General features: G+C 47.1%; 1 protein-coding gene across 4 annotated transcripts in view; it reads left to right on the forward strand.

The window, feature by feature from the left end:
- Positions 1 to 14,025, forward strand: part of LOC121582606 (netrin receptor UNC5D-like) — a 330,437-nt gene extending 316,412 nt beyond the window's left edge. For all 4 annotated transcript variants that reach the window (XM_045225089.1, XM_045225090.1, XM_045225092.1 and 1 more), the window contains 5 exons: positions 2,045 to 2,275; positions 5,567 to 5,716; positions 9,401 to 9,565; positions 9,998 to 10,176; positions 12,168 to 14,025. In XM_045225089.1, the coding sequence (XP_045081024.1) occupies positions 2,045 to 2,275; positions 5,567 to 5,716; positions 9,401 to 9,565; positions 9,998 to 10,176; positions 12,168 to 12,414 (972 nt within the window). In that variant the 3' untranslated portion in view covers positions 12,415 to 14,025. The remainder of the gene's footprint in view (positions 1 to 2,044; positions 2,276 to 5,566; positions 5,717 to 9,400; positions 9,566 to 9,997; positions 10,177 to 12,167) is intronic.
- The last annotated feature ends 382 nt before the right edge of the window (positions 14,026 to 14,407 follow it).

Below are 14,407 nucleotides of genomic sequence, written 5' to 3' on the forward strand. Positions count from 1 at the left end.
GCTATATTCAAAACAGGCCTGGGATTATGTGCCGTCTATTTAAAATGTTACGGTTATTTTCCACAACTTTGCTTGCTGCGTGGGCTGTTAATGTGCAAGGAAAATGCCACCCAATATGCCCACATCCAATGAAACATTTCCAAACACTAGACTGAGACAACAGTTGATTTTGATTTCTTTGTTCCATGCACTTGATTTCTTTGTTCCAAAGGTGCTATGTAGAACCTTAAAAGGTTATTTGGCTGTCCCCATAGGAGCACCCTTTGAAGAACCCTTTTTGGTTCCAGGTAGAACCATTTTGATTCCAGATAGAACTCTTTTGAACCAAAAAGGAACCAAAAAGGGTTCTACCTGGAATCAAAAAGGCTTCACCTATGGGGATAGCCGAAGAACCCTTTGGAACCCTTTTTTCTAAGAGTGTACAAAAAATCCAGGAGTATTCAGTGTTTACCTTGTCTTTTTCCCAAAAACTTTGAACTGAGAATAGGATAGAATCACAATCTCAATTCCACACATTCTGTTCTTCATACTGACTTGTCAACCTCTATTCCACTGAGGTTCATTGAGCTGCCAGTTGGGAGGAACTATTTCACTAACCCATGTTAGCATGGACTTCTTTGAAAGGTAGTGAAAACTCAAGTCTATGCCTTCTCTTACAGTATGTGGTCCTCCTGACCGCTAGCCCTTTGAATAGCACATAAGCCTCTCAAAAAAGCCCTTGAACTCTGCCTTTCTGCCTCTTATAACTTCCATCTCGCTCTCTCTCTGAGGGACTCCCTCGTTCTTTCGAGCTATGAGCTCCAACATCAATCCACACCCTCCATTTTTCTCCATCAATCCACCTGTCTATCCATTCCAGCAGAGGTATTGCCAACATTCTGTTAATGTATAACTAACCTCATCAAAGGAGCTATGGAAAGCGACCGGGACCTCATCTAGGCGGAGGTGACCCCAAAGCTCAGAGCTCTTTGTGCCTTGCGGTGGGCCCATGACGCCCCAAGGCCTTGGCCTATTCACAGCCTATGGCATTTACACAGGATGTAATTTGCCGGCGAGAGATGCTCGGCGCTCAAAAGGCAGCTATCAAAGACCAGTCGACAAGTGAGTGTGTGTGTGTGCTGTAGGTTAGAGAATAGGAGAGAGAAGGTGAACATGGAGAGAGAGAAATTGGTAATTTAAATGAGAAATGGAGAAAGAGAGAGATGTCCCTCTAGAGAGATAGAGAGAGGGAGGCGTCCCTCGTCTTGCCCATGTGAAGGAGCCATGGCGAGACCTGCCTCCTTTTCGGTGAAATAGTGAGCCCTTTATCTCAGGCAGAATGCCGGGGCAGCCTCTTCAAATGTGAACCATCGCAGGAATTAATGACATTACCAGCATCTCTCTCCCTCTCCTCTCTCTCTCTCTCTCTCTCTCTCTCTCTCTCTCTCTCTCTCTCTCCCTCCCCCTCTCTCCCTCCCCCTCTCTCCCTCTGCCCCCTCTCTCTCCCTCCCTACATTTTTCCGTTAATGCAGCTAGGCTTTGTGGCGGAGGCGTTTGACTCCCGTTTTTTCCATTGCTGCCTGTCTGTCTGGTGGGGATGAGCGATGTAAAACATAGATCCCTAATGTCTGCTGCAGGGCTAATGGGCCAGGTGTAGCAGGCTGGGCCAGGGTACTGCATTACTATATTATACAGCCTGGCTTTATAGGGTTTAACTATGCCTTATAAGCTTAATACAGACAGGGCCATAGGGTCACAGGGAGGGTGCAGTTGGTGATTTTGGAGGGGCATTGAGCAAAGAATGAAAGAGAAATGGACTATGCATACAGGTGAGCGGTATGAAAATGTATGCACTCACTAACTGTAAGTCGCTATGGATAAGAGCGTCTGCTAAATGATGTAAATGTAAATGTAAATGTAATCACATTACTGTTCACGATGCACAATGTGCTGATTGCTTCTTTTTCCGTCTGCAGCCTTTTCCCTCGTCATTATGTTAAACACCATCAGCCTAATGCCCCAACCCGCCCCTAACTCCTTTTTCTTCTATTTTCTTCTCTCACAGGAAGTGATGTCAGTGGGGGAGGAGAGCACTTCCTGCTACTGTCTGCTGGAGGCTCAGTGCTGCCACCTGCTGTTGGAAAGTCCAGGGCGCTACGCCCTGGTGGGGGAGCCACTGAGCCAGGAGGCTGTGAAGAGATTGAGGTTGGCCGTGTTCGGTAGTGCAGACAACACCAACCCTCTGGGATACAGCCTGAGGGTGTATTGTGTCGACAACACCCCCTACGCATTCCAGGTATGGGGGGTCGGACGGGCTGGGTGAGTGGGTGGATGGATGGGTTGTGTGGGTGGGTGGGTGGGTGAGTGGATGGATGGATGGATTGATGGAAGGATGGATGGTTGGCTGGCTGTTTGACTGACTGACTGACTGACTGACTGACTGACTGACTGACTGGATGGTTGGCTGGCTGGCTAACTGTATGACTGACTGGCTGACGGATGGACGGATAGACTGCCTATCACACCAGTTTAGGCTGTGGAGTGATAGGCAGTAGAGGGCTTTCTGAGAACATGAGATGTTATTGCAGTAACCCTCGTCTAAGAGCTAGCCTGCAGTGGTAGATTTCAACTGACAGAATAACTTTAAGAAAGTACTATGTGAAGGTTATACACAGGACAGCTTGCTTGAAGGAGAGTGTGTGTGTGTGTTTGCGTTTGTTTCTATGTGAGTGTATTGGTGTGCATGTGTATCCGTGTATACATGCTCGGGACCCACATGTGTGTGACCTCCTTCTACCCCCTGCAGGTGTGTGTGAGTGTTTCTGAGACAACGTGTCCAATTGCGTGAGTGTGTCGCTGCTGGTGGTTTTGCCCAGAAGAGGTTTCTCTGTCTGATTTTCGCGCTCCACCAGATATCAGCCAGTCCAGTCACACAGCCAGAGAGAGAGAGAGAGAGAGAGATGTTACTGGATGATTAGGAGACGAGGAGGGACTTTTAATTACAAAGACAAGAGACAACAATGCAAAATGTCCTCCCCTGCCTTCTTTCTGGGGCTTAATTGAATAATTGCAGTGTGTTAATTAAAGGTGTTCTAGCAGGGAACGCACACATTGCAGTCGGAGGGCGGGAGAGAGAGAGAGAGAGAGAGAGAGAGAGAGAGAGAGAGAGAGAGAGAGAGAGAGAGAGAGAGAGAGAGAGAGAGAGAGAGAGGTCAGGGAGAGTTGAAGAAGCTCTCATTCGATTATATACACTCAGTGGGCAGTTTATTATGTGCACCACCCCATTCACGAAAAGACAGTGAGTCACGTGGCCGTGGCTTGCTATATAATTCAGGCAGACAGGCATTGAGGCATTCAGTTACTGTTTGATTTAACGTTAAAATGGGCAAAACGAGTGACCTTGGCGACTTTGAGCGTGGTATGATCGTCGGTGCCAGGCGCACCTGTTCCATCAGAAATGGCCGGCCTCCTGGACTTTTCACGCACGACAGTATCTAGGGTTTACCGAGAATGGTGCGACAAACACAAAACATCCAGTCAGCGTCAGTCCTGGGGGCTCTCATTGATGAGAGGTCAAAGGAGAATGGTAAGAATCGTGCTAGCTAACAGGCGGACCACTAACAGACAAATAACGGCGCAGTACAACAGTGGTGTGCAGAACGGCATCTCGGAACGCACAACTCGTCGGTCCTTGTCACGGATGGGCTATTGCAGCAGACGACCACACCGTGTTCCACTCCTATCAGCTAAAAACAAGAAGAAGCGGCTCCATTGGGCAGGCAATCACCAACAATGGACAATTGAGGAGTGGAAAAACATTGCCCACCTGGTCCGAGGAATCCCGGTTCCTGTTGCGTCATGCTGATGGCCGAGTCAGGATTTGGCATTAGCAGCATGAGTCCATGGCCCCATCCTGCCTGGTTTCAAAGGAACAGGCTGGTGGAGATGGTGTAATGGTGTGTGGAATATTTTCCTGGCACACGTTAGGTCTATTGATACCAATTGAGCAACGTTTGCGTGCCCAAAGAATTCAGGCTGTTCTGGAGGCATATGGGGGTCCGACCCGGTACTAGATGGGTTCTCTCTTTAGTTCTGAGAAGAGGTGATGTATGAATGGTATACAGTGAAGAGTAGCTATGGCTTTTTCACACAAACTAATTTCTATCGTACTCACATTCTCTCTCATAATGATACCCTTTATCCTCTTTTTGCCTCGTTCACAAAAATGGCACACACACACACTCTGAGGTATGCACCTGTGAGCAGTGCAGTCACACACACACACACATACACACACACCTACACACACCTCTGACAGCAGCCAGTTGCTTTGAGGCTGTGTGTTATGCTCCAGAGAGGTTGTGATGTGACAGAGCTTGGCTCACTAGAGCAGCTTGGGTTCTATCCGCATCAGTCAGAGGGGAGCCATGCATGGTGAATAGAGAGAGATTGCATTCGGGAACCCACCAGCCAATTCTCTACGTCTCTCTCCGTCACTCTGCCCTGTTTATTTGTTCATTTGTCCAGTTTTGGTGGTTTTTGTTTGAGCTTCATACGACAAATGATTTCCCTTCTGATGCCGAGCCAGGAATCGATCAGGGGCGATTTTGTGATGGAGACGGCAGACAGACAAACACGCAGACACACACACATGTATGCACACATACACACACACGTACCCACACACATGTACACACACACACACAGACAAACACACATACATGCGTACGCACAGACACACACAAAGACACACACACACTAGTGTCACACACACACTCACACACTAATGCTCCCGGTCTCCATAGAGAAGCGCAACAATACCCACAGATGAGAACCCAGAAAGCGCGAAATCACCTAAGTCCTTTCATCAATAGCAAACACCATTCGGGAAGATCAGGCTTGATTTCTGTCTCTGTGTGTGTCTGAAACAGCATTTGAGGGGTATTGTGCTCTCTGATCTTATTCATTGGACGTTTTGATGCCAGGATTGCTTCATTTATTCTTTATTTGTTTGTTTGTGTGTTTGGGGGGTTTTATTCTATGCGTGAAATTATTATGGAATGATTTCTAGTTGTTGAAAAATGCCTTTTAAGCAATTCTTCCACTTGCTTTCTCTTGAAGAGGAGGCTAACTGAATGCCTAATCTGCCCATGAGCTGTTTAATTCAACTGTTTAGAGCTGTTCAGATCTTCAGGGGGGAGTTAGTTGTTCAGAGTACTGTTTCTTAATTCAGTCCAGATAGAGTAGAGGGGTTGTATTAATGACTGAGTAATATTGGTTTTCTATGTTGTGTAATCTAAACTGTACTGAAACGCTGTAAACACACACAAAAAAACGTCATTCTCAACCCTTTTATCTCACCTTTCTCTCCTCCACTCATCTCCCTTCTCTCTCCCACTCTCTCTCTCGCCCTCTCTCTCCCTCCTCCTACCTCCTTCCCCGATGTCCCTCTTCCCCCCAACACCTACGCCTCTCTCTCCCTCCGTCTCTCTCCCTCCTCCCTCCTCCCTCCTTCCCTCCCTCTCTCCTCCTCCTCCTCCTCCTCCTCCTCCTCCTTCACCCCTGTTCTCCCCTCTCCCCCTATCAGGAAGTGGAGTCGGCAGAGCGGCTGAGGGGCGGTCGTCTCCTGGAGGAGCCCAAGACGCTGCTGTTCAGGGGGAACTCCTTCAGCCTGCAGCTCTCCATCCAGGACATCCCCCAGTTCCTCTGGAGCATCAAGCCTTTCACCACCTGCCAGGTAGGGGAGGGCAGAGTGTGTGTGTGTGGAGGGGAATTGTGTGTGTGTTGAGAGTGAGTGTAGGGGTATGTGGGTGTGGGGGGGGTTGCAGGTGCATGTGTGCGTGCATAAAAACACCATAATTTGAGAAACCTCCCTTCCATCAGAGTATCAACATCCCTTCATCAGTCTTCTCCTCCATCAACCATCCCTTCATCAGAGTCCTCTCCTCCATCAACCATCCCTTCATCAGAGTCCTCTCCTCCATCAACCATCCCTTCATCAGAGTCCTCTCCTCCATCAACCATCCCTTCATCAGAGTCCTCTCCTCCATCAACCATCCCTTCATCAGAGTCCTCTCCTCCATCAACCATCCCTTCATCAGAGTCTTCTCCTCCATCAACCATCCCTTCATCAGAGTCCTCTCCTCCATCAACCATCCCTTCATCAGAGTCCTCTCCTCCATCAACCATCCCTTCATCAGAGTCCTCTCCTCCATCAACCATCCCTTCATCAGCGTCCTCTCCTCCATCAACCATCCCTTCATCAGCGTCCTCTCCTCCATCAACCATCCCTTCATCAGTCTTCTCCTCCATCAACCATCCCTTCATCAGAGTCCTCTCCTCCATCAACCATCCCTTCATCAGAGTCCTTTCTTACATCAACAATCCCTTCTTCTTACTCTGTGGTCACAGCAAAGAGCAGGGACTGTGGCAAGGGCACATCAGCAGGGGACAATAACTATCTCTTCCACACACACACAAAACAAAATTAATTATGACTTCCAGGCACACACACACACACACAGACACACATTTCCTTATCTTCCCAGGGGTGTGCGTGGTGCATGTTCTGTGCTTTTCTGTGATGTTACGCCCTTCAGTGACATCCCATTAGAATAATTAGCCAGAATATTAACCAGCTCTCCTAGAGCAGAGAGAGATGAAAGAGAGAGAGAGAGAGAGAGAGAGAGAGAGAGAGAGAGAGAGAGAGAGAGAGAGAGAGAGAGAGAGAGAGAGAGAGAGAGAGAGAGAGAGAGAGAGAGAGAGAGAGAGAGAGAGAGAGAGAGAGAGAGAGAGAGAGAGAGAGAGAGAGAGAGAGAGAGAGAGAGAGAGAGAGAGAGAGAGAGAGAGAGAGAGAGAGAGAGAGAGAGAGAGAGAGAGAGAGAGAGAGAGAGAGAGAGAGAGAGAGAGAGAGAGAGAGAGAGAGAGAGAGAGAGAGAGAGAGAGAGAGGGTGGAGGGAAAGAGAGGGAGGGAAGGAGGGAGGGAGGGAGGAAGGGAGGGAAGGAAGAGAGAGAGGAGAGAGAGAGAGAAATACCTGAGGCAAAGGTCAGGGAGAGTACGTCTCTGAGTGGCGCAGTGGTCTAAGGCACTGTATCGCAGTGTTAACTGTGCCACTAGAGATCCTGGTTCGAATCCAGGCTCTGTCGCAGCCGGCGCGACCGGGAGACTCATGGGCGGCGCACAATTGGCCCAGCGTCGTCCAGGGTAGGGGAGGGAATGGCCGGCAGGGATGTAGCTCAGTTGATAGAGCATGGCGTTTGCAACGCCAGGGTTGTGGGTTTGATTCCCACGGGGGGGCCAGTATAAAAAAAAAGATGTATTCACTAACTGTAAGTCGCTCTGGATAAGAGCGTCTGCTAAATGACGTAAATGTAAATGAGTAGAAGAAGCTCAGTGAACAGTTTATTAGGTACAGTGGCTTGCGAAAGTATTCACCCCCCTTGGCATTTTTCCTATTTTGTTGCCTTCCCTGCCGATGGTGTTTTCGGGTGATGAGAGGTGTTGGGTTTGCGCCAGACATAGCGTTTTCCTTGATGGCCAAAAAGCTCAATTTTAGTCTCATCTGACCAGAGAACCTTATTCCATATGTTTGGGGAGTCTCCCACATGCCTTTTGGCGAACACCAAACGTGTTAGCTTATTTTTTTCTATAAGCAATGGCTTTATTCTGGCCACTCTTCCGTAAAGCCCAGCTCTGTGGAGCTCCTTCAGGGTTTTGTGTATGTCCATTCCATGTAATGCAACAAAATAGGAAAAACGCCAAGGGGGATGAATACTTTTGCAAGGCACTGTACACCACCCCATTCACGAAAATGTTCATCCTACCATACTACCAGTCGCATGGCCGTGGCTTGCTATATAAAGCATTCAGTTACTATTCGATTGAATGTTAAAATGGGCAAAACAAGTGACCTAAGCGACTTTGAGCATGGGATGATCATCGGTGCCAGGCGTACCTGTTCCATCTCAGAAACGGACGGCCTCCTGGACTTTTCACACACGACAGTGTCTAGGTTCTACCGAGAATGGTGCGACAAACAAAAAAACATCCAGTCAGCGGAAGTCCTGTGGGCAAAAACAGCTCATTGATGAGAGGTCAAAGGAGAATGGTATGAATCGTACAAGCTAACGGACGGGCCACACACAGGGCAAATAACGGCTCAGTACAACAGTGGTGTGCAGAACAGCATCTCGGAATGCACAACTTGTCGATCCTTGTCACAGATGGGCTATTGCAGCAGACAGCCACACCGGGTTCCACTCCTATCAGCTAAAAACAAGAAGAAGCGGCTCCAGTGGGTACACGATCACAAATAATGGACAATTGAGGAGTGGAAAAACATTGCCAACCTGGTCCGACGAATCCCGGTTCCTGTTGCGTCATGCTGATGGCTGAGTCAGGATATGGCATTAGCAGCCATGGCCCCATCCTGCTAGGTGTCAACTGTACAGGCTGGTGGAGGTGGTGTAATGGTGTGTGGAATGTTTTCCTGGCACACATTAGGTCCCTTGATACCAATTGAACAACATTTCTATGCCCAAAGAATTCAGGCTGTTCTGGAGGCAAATGGGGGGTCCAACCCAGTACTAGATAATAACTGGCCACTGAGTGTATATCTAAGATCTAATACATTACTAGTTTTATTCTAGAGCTGTACTCCAAGTCTGCATCCCATATAGCATGCAGTCTATTCCCTTCATAGTGGACTACTTTTGACCAGAGCCTTGTGGGTCCTGGTCAAAAGTAGTGTACTATGAAGGGAATATGGTGCCATTTAGAATGCAGCCTAAATATGTACTCAATAGGAAGCTCTCAGTCATTATCTATCATAATGTTATTTGAAGGATCCCAAAAGAGTCTGATTCGTAGTTGTGTTTGTTTAACATTAAAACTATGACCACACAGTATATAGGAACGGAGTTGACTTTTAAAGACAGAATGTTGACTAAGCAAGTCATTTCAGACTGGCCATCTCCAATTCCGTTTGCTTATGGGTACACAACCCAATCCCCAAGAGGCTGCTGATTGTATTCCCTTCATTGATTAGCAGAGGTCGTTGAGTGGCTAAAGAAACCATTGACCTGGTCTGGTCTGAACTAATAATTAAAAGGTGAAATAGAGGAAAGGGGGCAATGCAATTAGCTGGCATTCAGGCATTGTATTTAGTAAATATTGTCATTCAGGGTCTGTATTCAAAATGTGCCTCCGAGTTGATGTGCTGATGTGGGATCAGGTCCCCCCTGTTCATGTAATCTTATTCATTATGATCTAAAAGGCAACATGGATTCTATATCAGCACTCCTACTCTGAGACTCTTTGTGAATACTGGCACAGAGCTAGATTAGGTCTATAGTTTATTTAATGTATTGATCTCTCTCTCTCCCCTTCTCTCTCTCTCCCTCTGTCTCTCTCCCCCTCTAGGAGTTCTCGTTCTCTCAGGTGTGGGCTAGTAACCAGCGGCCCCTGCAGTGTGCCTTCTCATTGGAGCGCTACAGCCCCGCCTCCTCCCAGCTGTCCTGTAAGATCAGTGTGCGTCAGGTCAAGGGTCAGGAGCAGATCCTCCAGGTCTACACCTCTGTGGTCGAAGTAAGGGGAGGAGTGTGTGAGGGAGGAAGAGTGTGTGTGTGGGTGGAATTGTGTGTATATATGGCAGGAAGTGTGTTTGTCGGGGGGGTTGTTTGTTTGTGTGTGTGTGTGTGCAAGTGCGTCCATGTGCGTTGTCCGTCTGCATAATTGTGTGCGTGTGCGTGCATGTGTGTGTACATATGCTCGAGTGTGTGTGTGTGTGTGTGAATCCAATATGGAGGTGATGCTGTGATACTAATAGGCTCTCTCATTAGAGTGAATCTCTCCTGATTTGACTGAAGGGCTTTTCTTAATGAAGCTCGCAGGGGCCTCTTGACATCTAGATTTCATCGATTTAACTCTTTGAAGCCATATAATCCTCTGTTATCTGTAGAAAAGAAATGACCACTCTGACACCTCTTGTTTTTATCCTGCAATGGTTTCTTCCTCCAGTGTGAAAAGGAGGTAGTCCCCTTCTTCACTCAGTCGAACTGTACCACCACGTCGCAGACGGGGTCCAGGGCCTTCAAGATCCCCCTGTCCATCCGCCAGAGGATTTGTGCCACCTTCGACACAGCCAACGCCAAGGGCAAGGACTGGCAGCTGCTTGCACAGAAACTCCACATAGACAGGTGAGATACCATACGCACTTGCACGCACACACACACACACACTCACACATACTCCCTGCTGTACTATACACCCAGAAACCCTGATTCCCCATCCTTGATTGGTAGTCCAACTGTTATATTGGCCCCTTCAATGTTCATCATGTTTGACTAGCAGCCACTATTTTAGTCCATTTAATTTAGGGAGTCTAATAAGTTTTATTGAGCTGGATTAATAATGATACTGCAAGGTCCAGCAATGTGTCTAAATTCTATTTTGTTGCTCTATTGGCTTGGTCAATGTGATTGCAAATGACTCATTTTGAAATGACAAAATTAGAGAAAGGATCAACCTTGATTGCATCAACTCTGTCCACCAATTCTCCACATGGATGTGCCCAGTCATTTGCATACTGGTTGGCTTTTTATCTGGGCCTTCACCACTGTGCCAGTCCTTATCTGCTATCACCAAGCAGCCCTACCAGAGACCAGGTCACAGACACACTCTGCTGATCTCATTATAGATCTGTACACACACACATACACACAGTCTTGTATAACTAACCTTGTGGGGACACACAATTCAGTCCCATTCAAAATCCTATTTTCCCTAACCCCCAACCCTAAACCTAATTCTAAGCCTAACACTAATTCTAACCATAACCCTAAACTCCATAGAAATAGCATTTGACCTTGTGGGGTCTAATAAAATATCCCCAGTTGGTCAAATTTGTGTTTGTTTACTATTCTTGTGGGGACTTCTGGTCCCCACAAGTATAGTTAAACACGTCCACACACTGAGACAAACACACACACACACACACACACATATACACACACACACACACGTACTGAGACACACTCAAACACACAATGGTTGGAGGAGATTGTGTATTTGGGTAAACTGCAGGAAGGTCTCAGCCTGGAGCTGTAAGGGGAAAGAGCGAGTGCATATTAAAACACTGTCCTCATTAACGACATCTCCACATGCGTCCATCCCTCCTTCTTTCCTTCCCTCCATCCCTCCCCTGTAGAAGTCTTTCTGGTATAGGTGCCAGAGGGTTATTTGTTAAGGATGTTGGAGATTTTAGCAGTTCCATAATGGGTGATCTCTATTCCCTCAGCAGAAGAAGAAACAGTCAATAAGAAGTGTGGAACAGTCTTTGAGGAGTGTGGAAAAGGGGAACAAAGTTTACTGAATAAAAGGGTGACATAAGCCAAGTGACCAGGAATTTCCATGTGCATCAAATCATTTTCCAGCAAACTGTGTCGGAAAACAAACATGGGGCATTTCGGAATGGGAGAAGATTTCGGGTGCATTTTCGACCCAGTGGAAGCCACCAGCAGCATGTAATGAGAATGGCTGTACCTTGTTAAGCGGATTTTTGCAATTATTTATCTTGGTATGTGGGAACATCATCACCATGCCTGAGACAAGAATGGAGGGAGAGCTCTACTGTAATGAAACAGTGCCTTCTGGTGGATGTGAGTTGTAACAACAGCTGAGGTGGTGCTATAGCAGTGAGGGAGTAGGAAGTTGAAGCTGAATTTGATATTCAGGATTTTGACTTTGATATTCAGCATAATGATCTCAGTGATATGCATCTCTTTCTTTCCCTCTTCCTTTTCATCATCCCCTTATTTGTCCAGTGTCTCCCAAACCTCTTCATGAGTAATCCCAGCCAGTTCCTTTTATTGGATCTATTCCAGAACAAGCAGACATTTACATTTTAGTCATTTAGCAGACGCTCTTATCCAGAGCGACTTACAGTTAGTGAGTGCATACATTTTTCATACTGGCCCCCCGTGGGAAATGAACCCACAACCCTGGTGTTGCAAGCGCCATGCTCTACCAACTGAGCTACAGGGGACCTGTATCATCTGGTTAACTACTCATCAAGCTGTATTCTATATTAACACGCTTTATCTCTCTCTCTCTCTCCCTCTCTTTCTCTCTCACCCTCTCTCTCGCTCTCTCTCTCTCTCCCTTCTCCCTCCCCACTCCCTACCTCCAGGAACCTGTGTTACTTTGCAGGTCAGGAGAGCCCATCGGCGGTGATCCTCAGCCTGTGGGAGGCCCAGCACCAGGACACAGGGGACCTGGACTCTCTGGCCAGCGCCCTGGAGGAGATCAGCAAGGTCCACTCCTCCACCCACTCCACCTCCAGTAGGACAACCACGCTGACCACCACAGGGACAACCACAAGGACCACTGCTACCCTGGGCCGCAGCACTGAGGAGCTGGACACTGAGTTCACCTAACAAGGGGAGGAACGGACGAACTGGAGCCCCAGTAGAGGACCACAAGGCTGGGGATGAATGGATGGACCCTAACAAGGAGGAGGACGTACAGAGAACTCCAGTGGACTATTCCAGCCAGTGGAGGATTGGACTGAGAGCAGAGAGGACTAAGGACTGAAGGGGAAATAACTAACTACTGTAACTAAAGTCAGACCACCAGGCTGAATGGAGGGGGAATAGGGACAAGAGGACAGGGGAACAAGGGGTGCTACAGGAGAAGAGTACAATGGAGAGAGGGAAAGGGCTGAGAGGGACCAGGGACAAGGATTCAAGAGGAGAGGGGTGCAGGCCAATGGCGAGGGGTGCAAGAGGAGATGGGAATAAGGGAGAGGGGACAAGGGAGAGGGGGACAAGCAAGCAGTGTCTGAGGGAGAGAGGTTCTAGAGGTCCTGCCACAAGAGGGAAGCTATTGTTGTTTAGGTAGACACAGAGGAACTAACTAACCAAGGGACTAAACCACAAAATAGTAAAAAAGTAAACCTCAACTGAACCACAAACCAACAAGAAACACTCTTCCTAACCTGGACTATTAGGCCCTGCCCCTTTAGCCATTCCCCTGGGCAGCCAGAATGCTTCGTGTTACGTGAAGTTGTTGTCGTTTATTTTATATTTATAATATATTTTATTTATTTTCCCTGCACAGTGATGGTGTGTTCAGTGCATAGGCCTACTGTGGAACCAGAGAGAAACAAGGAGCTCTGTCGAAGTATTCAGATGTTGACAACATTTATGAAAAACAGTCAGTTTGACATCTGTCATATGATGTCACAAACATTTGGGTTATCCACACCTAGGCTCTGTTCCAATACCCACAAGAACATGCATACTACTTAGAATGAAGCATTGTATTGGGGCATGCATTCAGAGTGGTATGCTGGTGTGGATATTGGAACATAGCCAATATGTCATTTTACTGAAGGTCACTGTAAAACTTCTGGTGACACACTAGAGCAGTGACATTAATTAAGAAATGCCTATCTGCTGATGAATGAAGGAGAATGTATGAGGGATGGCCTAAACTTTTCCCTCGCTGTCACATGGGTAAGATCAACACACACACACACACACACACACACAAGCACATACACGCACACGCACACACACACATAAGCAGAATGGCAATTTGGCATGTTTCTTTTACCTAAATGTATTGGTCAGAAAAGTAATTGAAGTGATTAGAGTATTTATGTGTGTTGTTAACCCTTAAAGGGATAGTTTGGGATTTTGGCAATGAAGCCGTTTATCTACTACCATTTTTACGTATCTGCGTCCAGTATGAAGGGAGATAGTTTCGCGAACCAATGCTAACTAGTGTTACCCTATGACCAGAAGTCTACAGGAACCGCTAGCATACTAGCTGTTCCCATAGACTTCTAGTTGTTGCACTAATGCTAGTTAGCAATTGCACTAATGCTAGTTAGCAACTTCCTTCAAACTCATTGCCAAAATCCCAACCTATCCCTTTAAACTCCCGCTCCAGTGGTGCTGTAGGCCAAGTCAGAAAAACAAACTAACTAACCCTTAGCCTACTAACAGAAAATGCAAACCCAATATTTTTAATCCTCAAAAATGCCCCCCACACACACACACGCGCTAAATAATACAACAATTAAACTGTGAAGAACAGTGTACACAACTGTCATACTGTTGTTTCATGGAATTGACAGTGTTTTTACATGCCAGTACCAAACCATAGTAAGCTCTCCAGTCTCCACTACCTAAAGTGCGGGTCACACCAGGCACGTGACAGAGGTGATCCCCACTTTGTTATAGCATTTAAACCCATCAAACACAATAGGAGGAGCTGCAGCTAGGAGATTATGAACTGACACACACTGAACTGACACACACACTCTGGTCAAACATGCATACACACACACACACACATACACTATGTGTGCACACACACACACAACCACACACACACAGTTCCCCAATGTGGTGAGGTGTATGC

Source organism: Coregonus clupeaformis, chromosome 15, assembly GCF_020615455.1.
Source record: "Coregonus clupeaformis isolate EN_2021a chromosome 15, ASM2061545v1, whole genome shotgun sequence".
Lineage (NCBI taxonomy): Eukaryota > Metazoa > Chordata > Actinopteri > Salmoniformes > Salmonidae > Coregonus > Coregonus clupeaformis.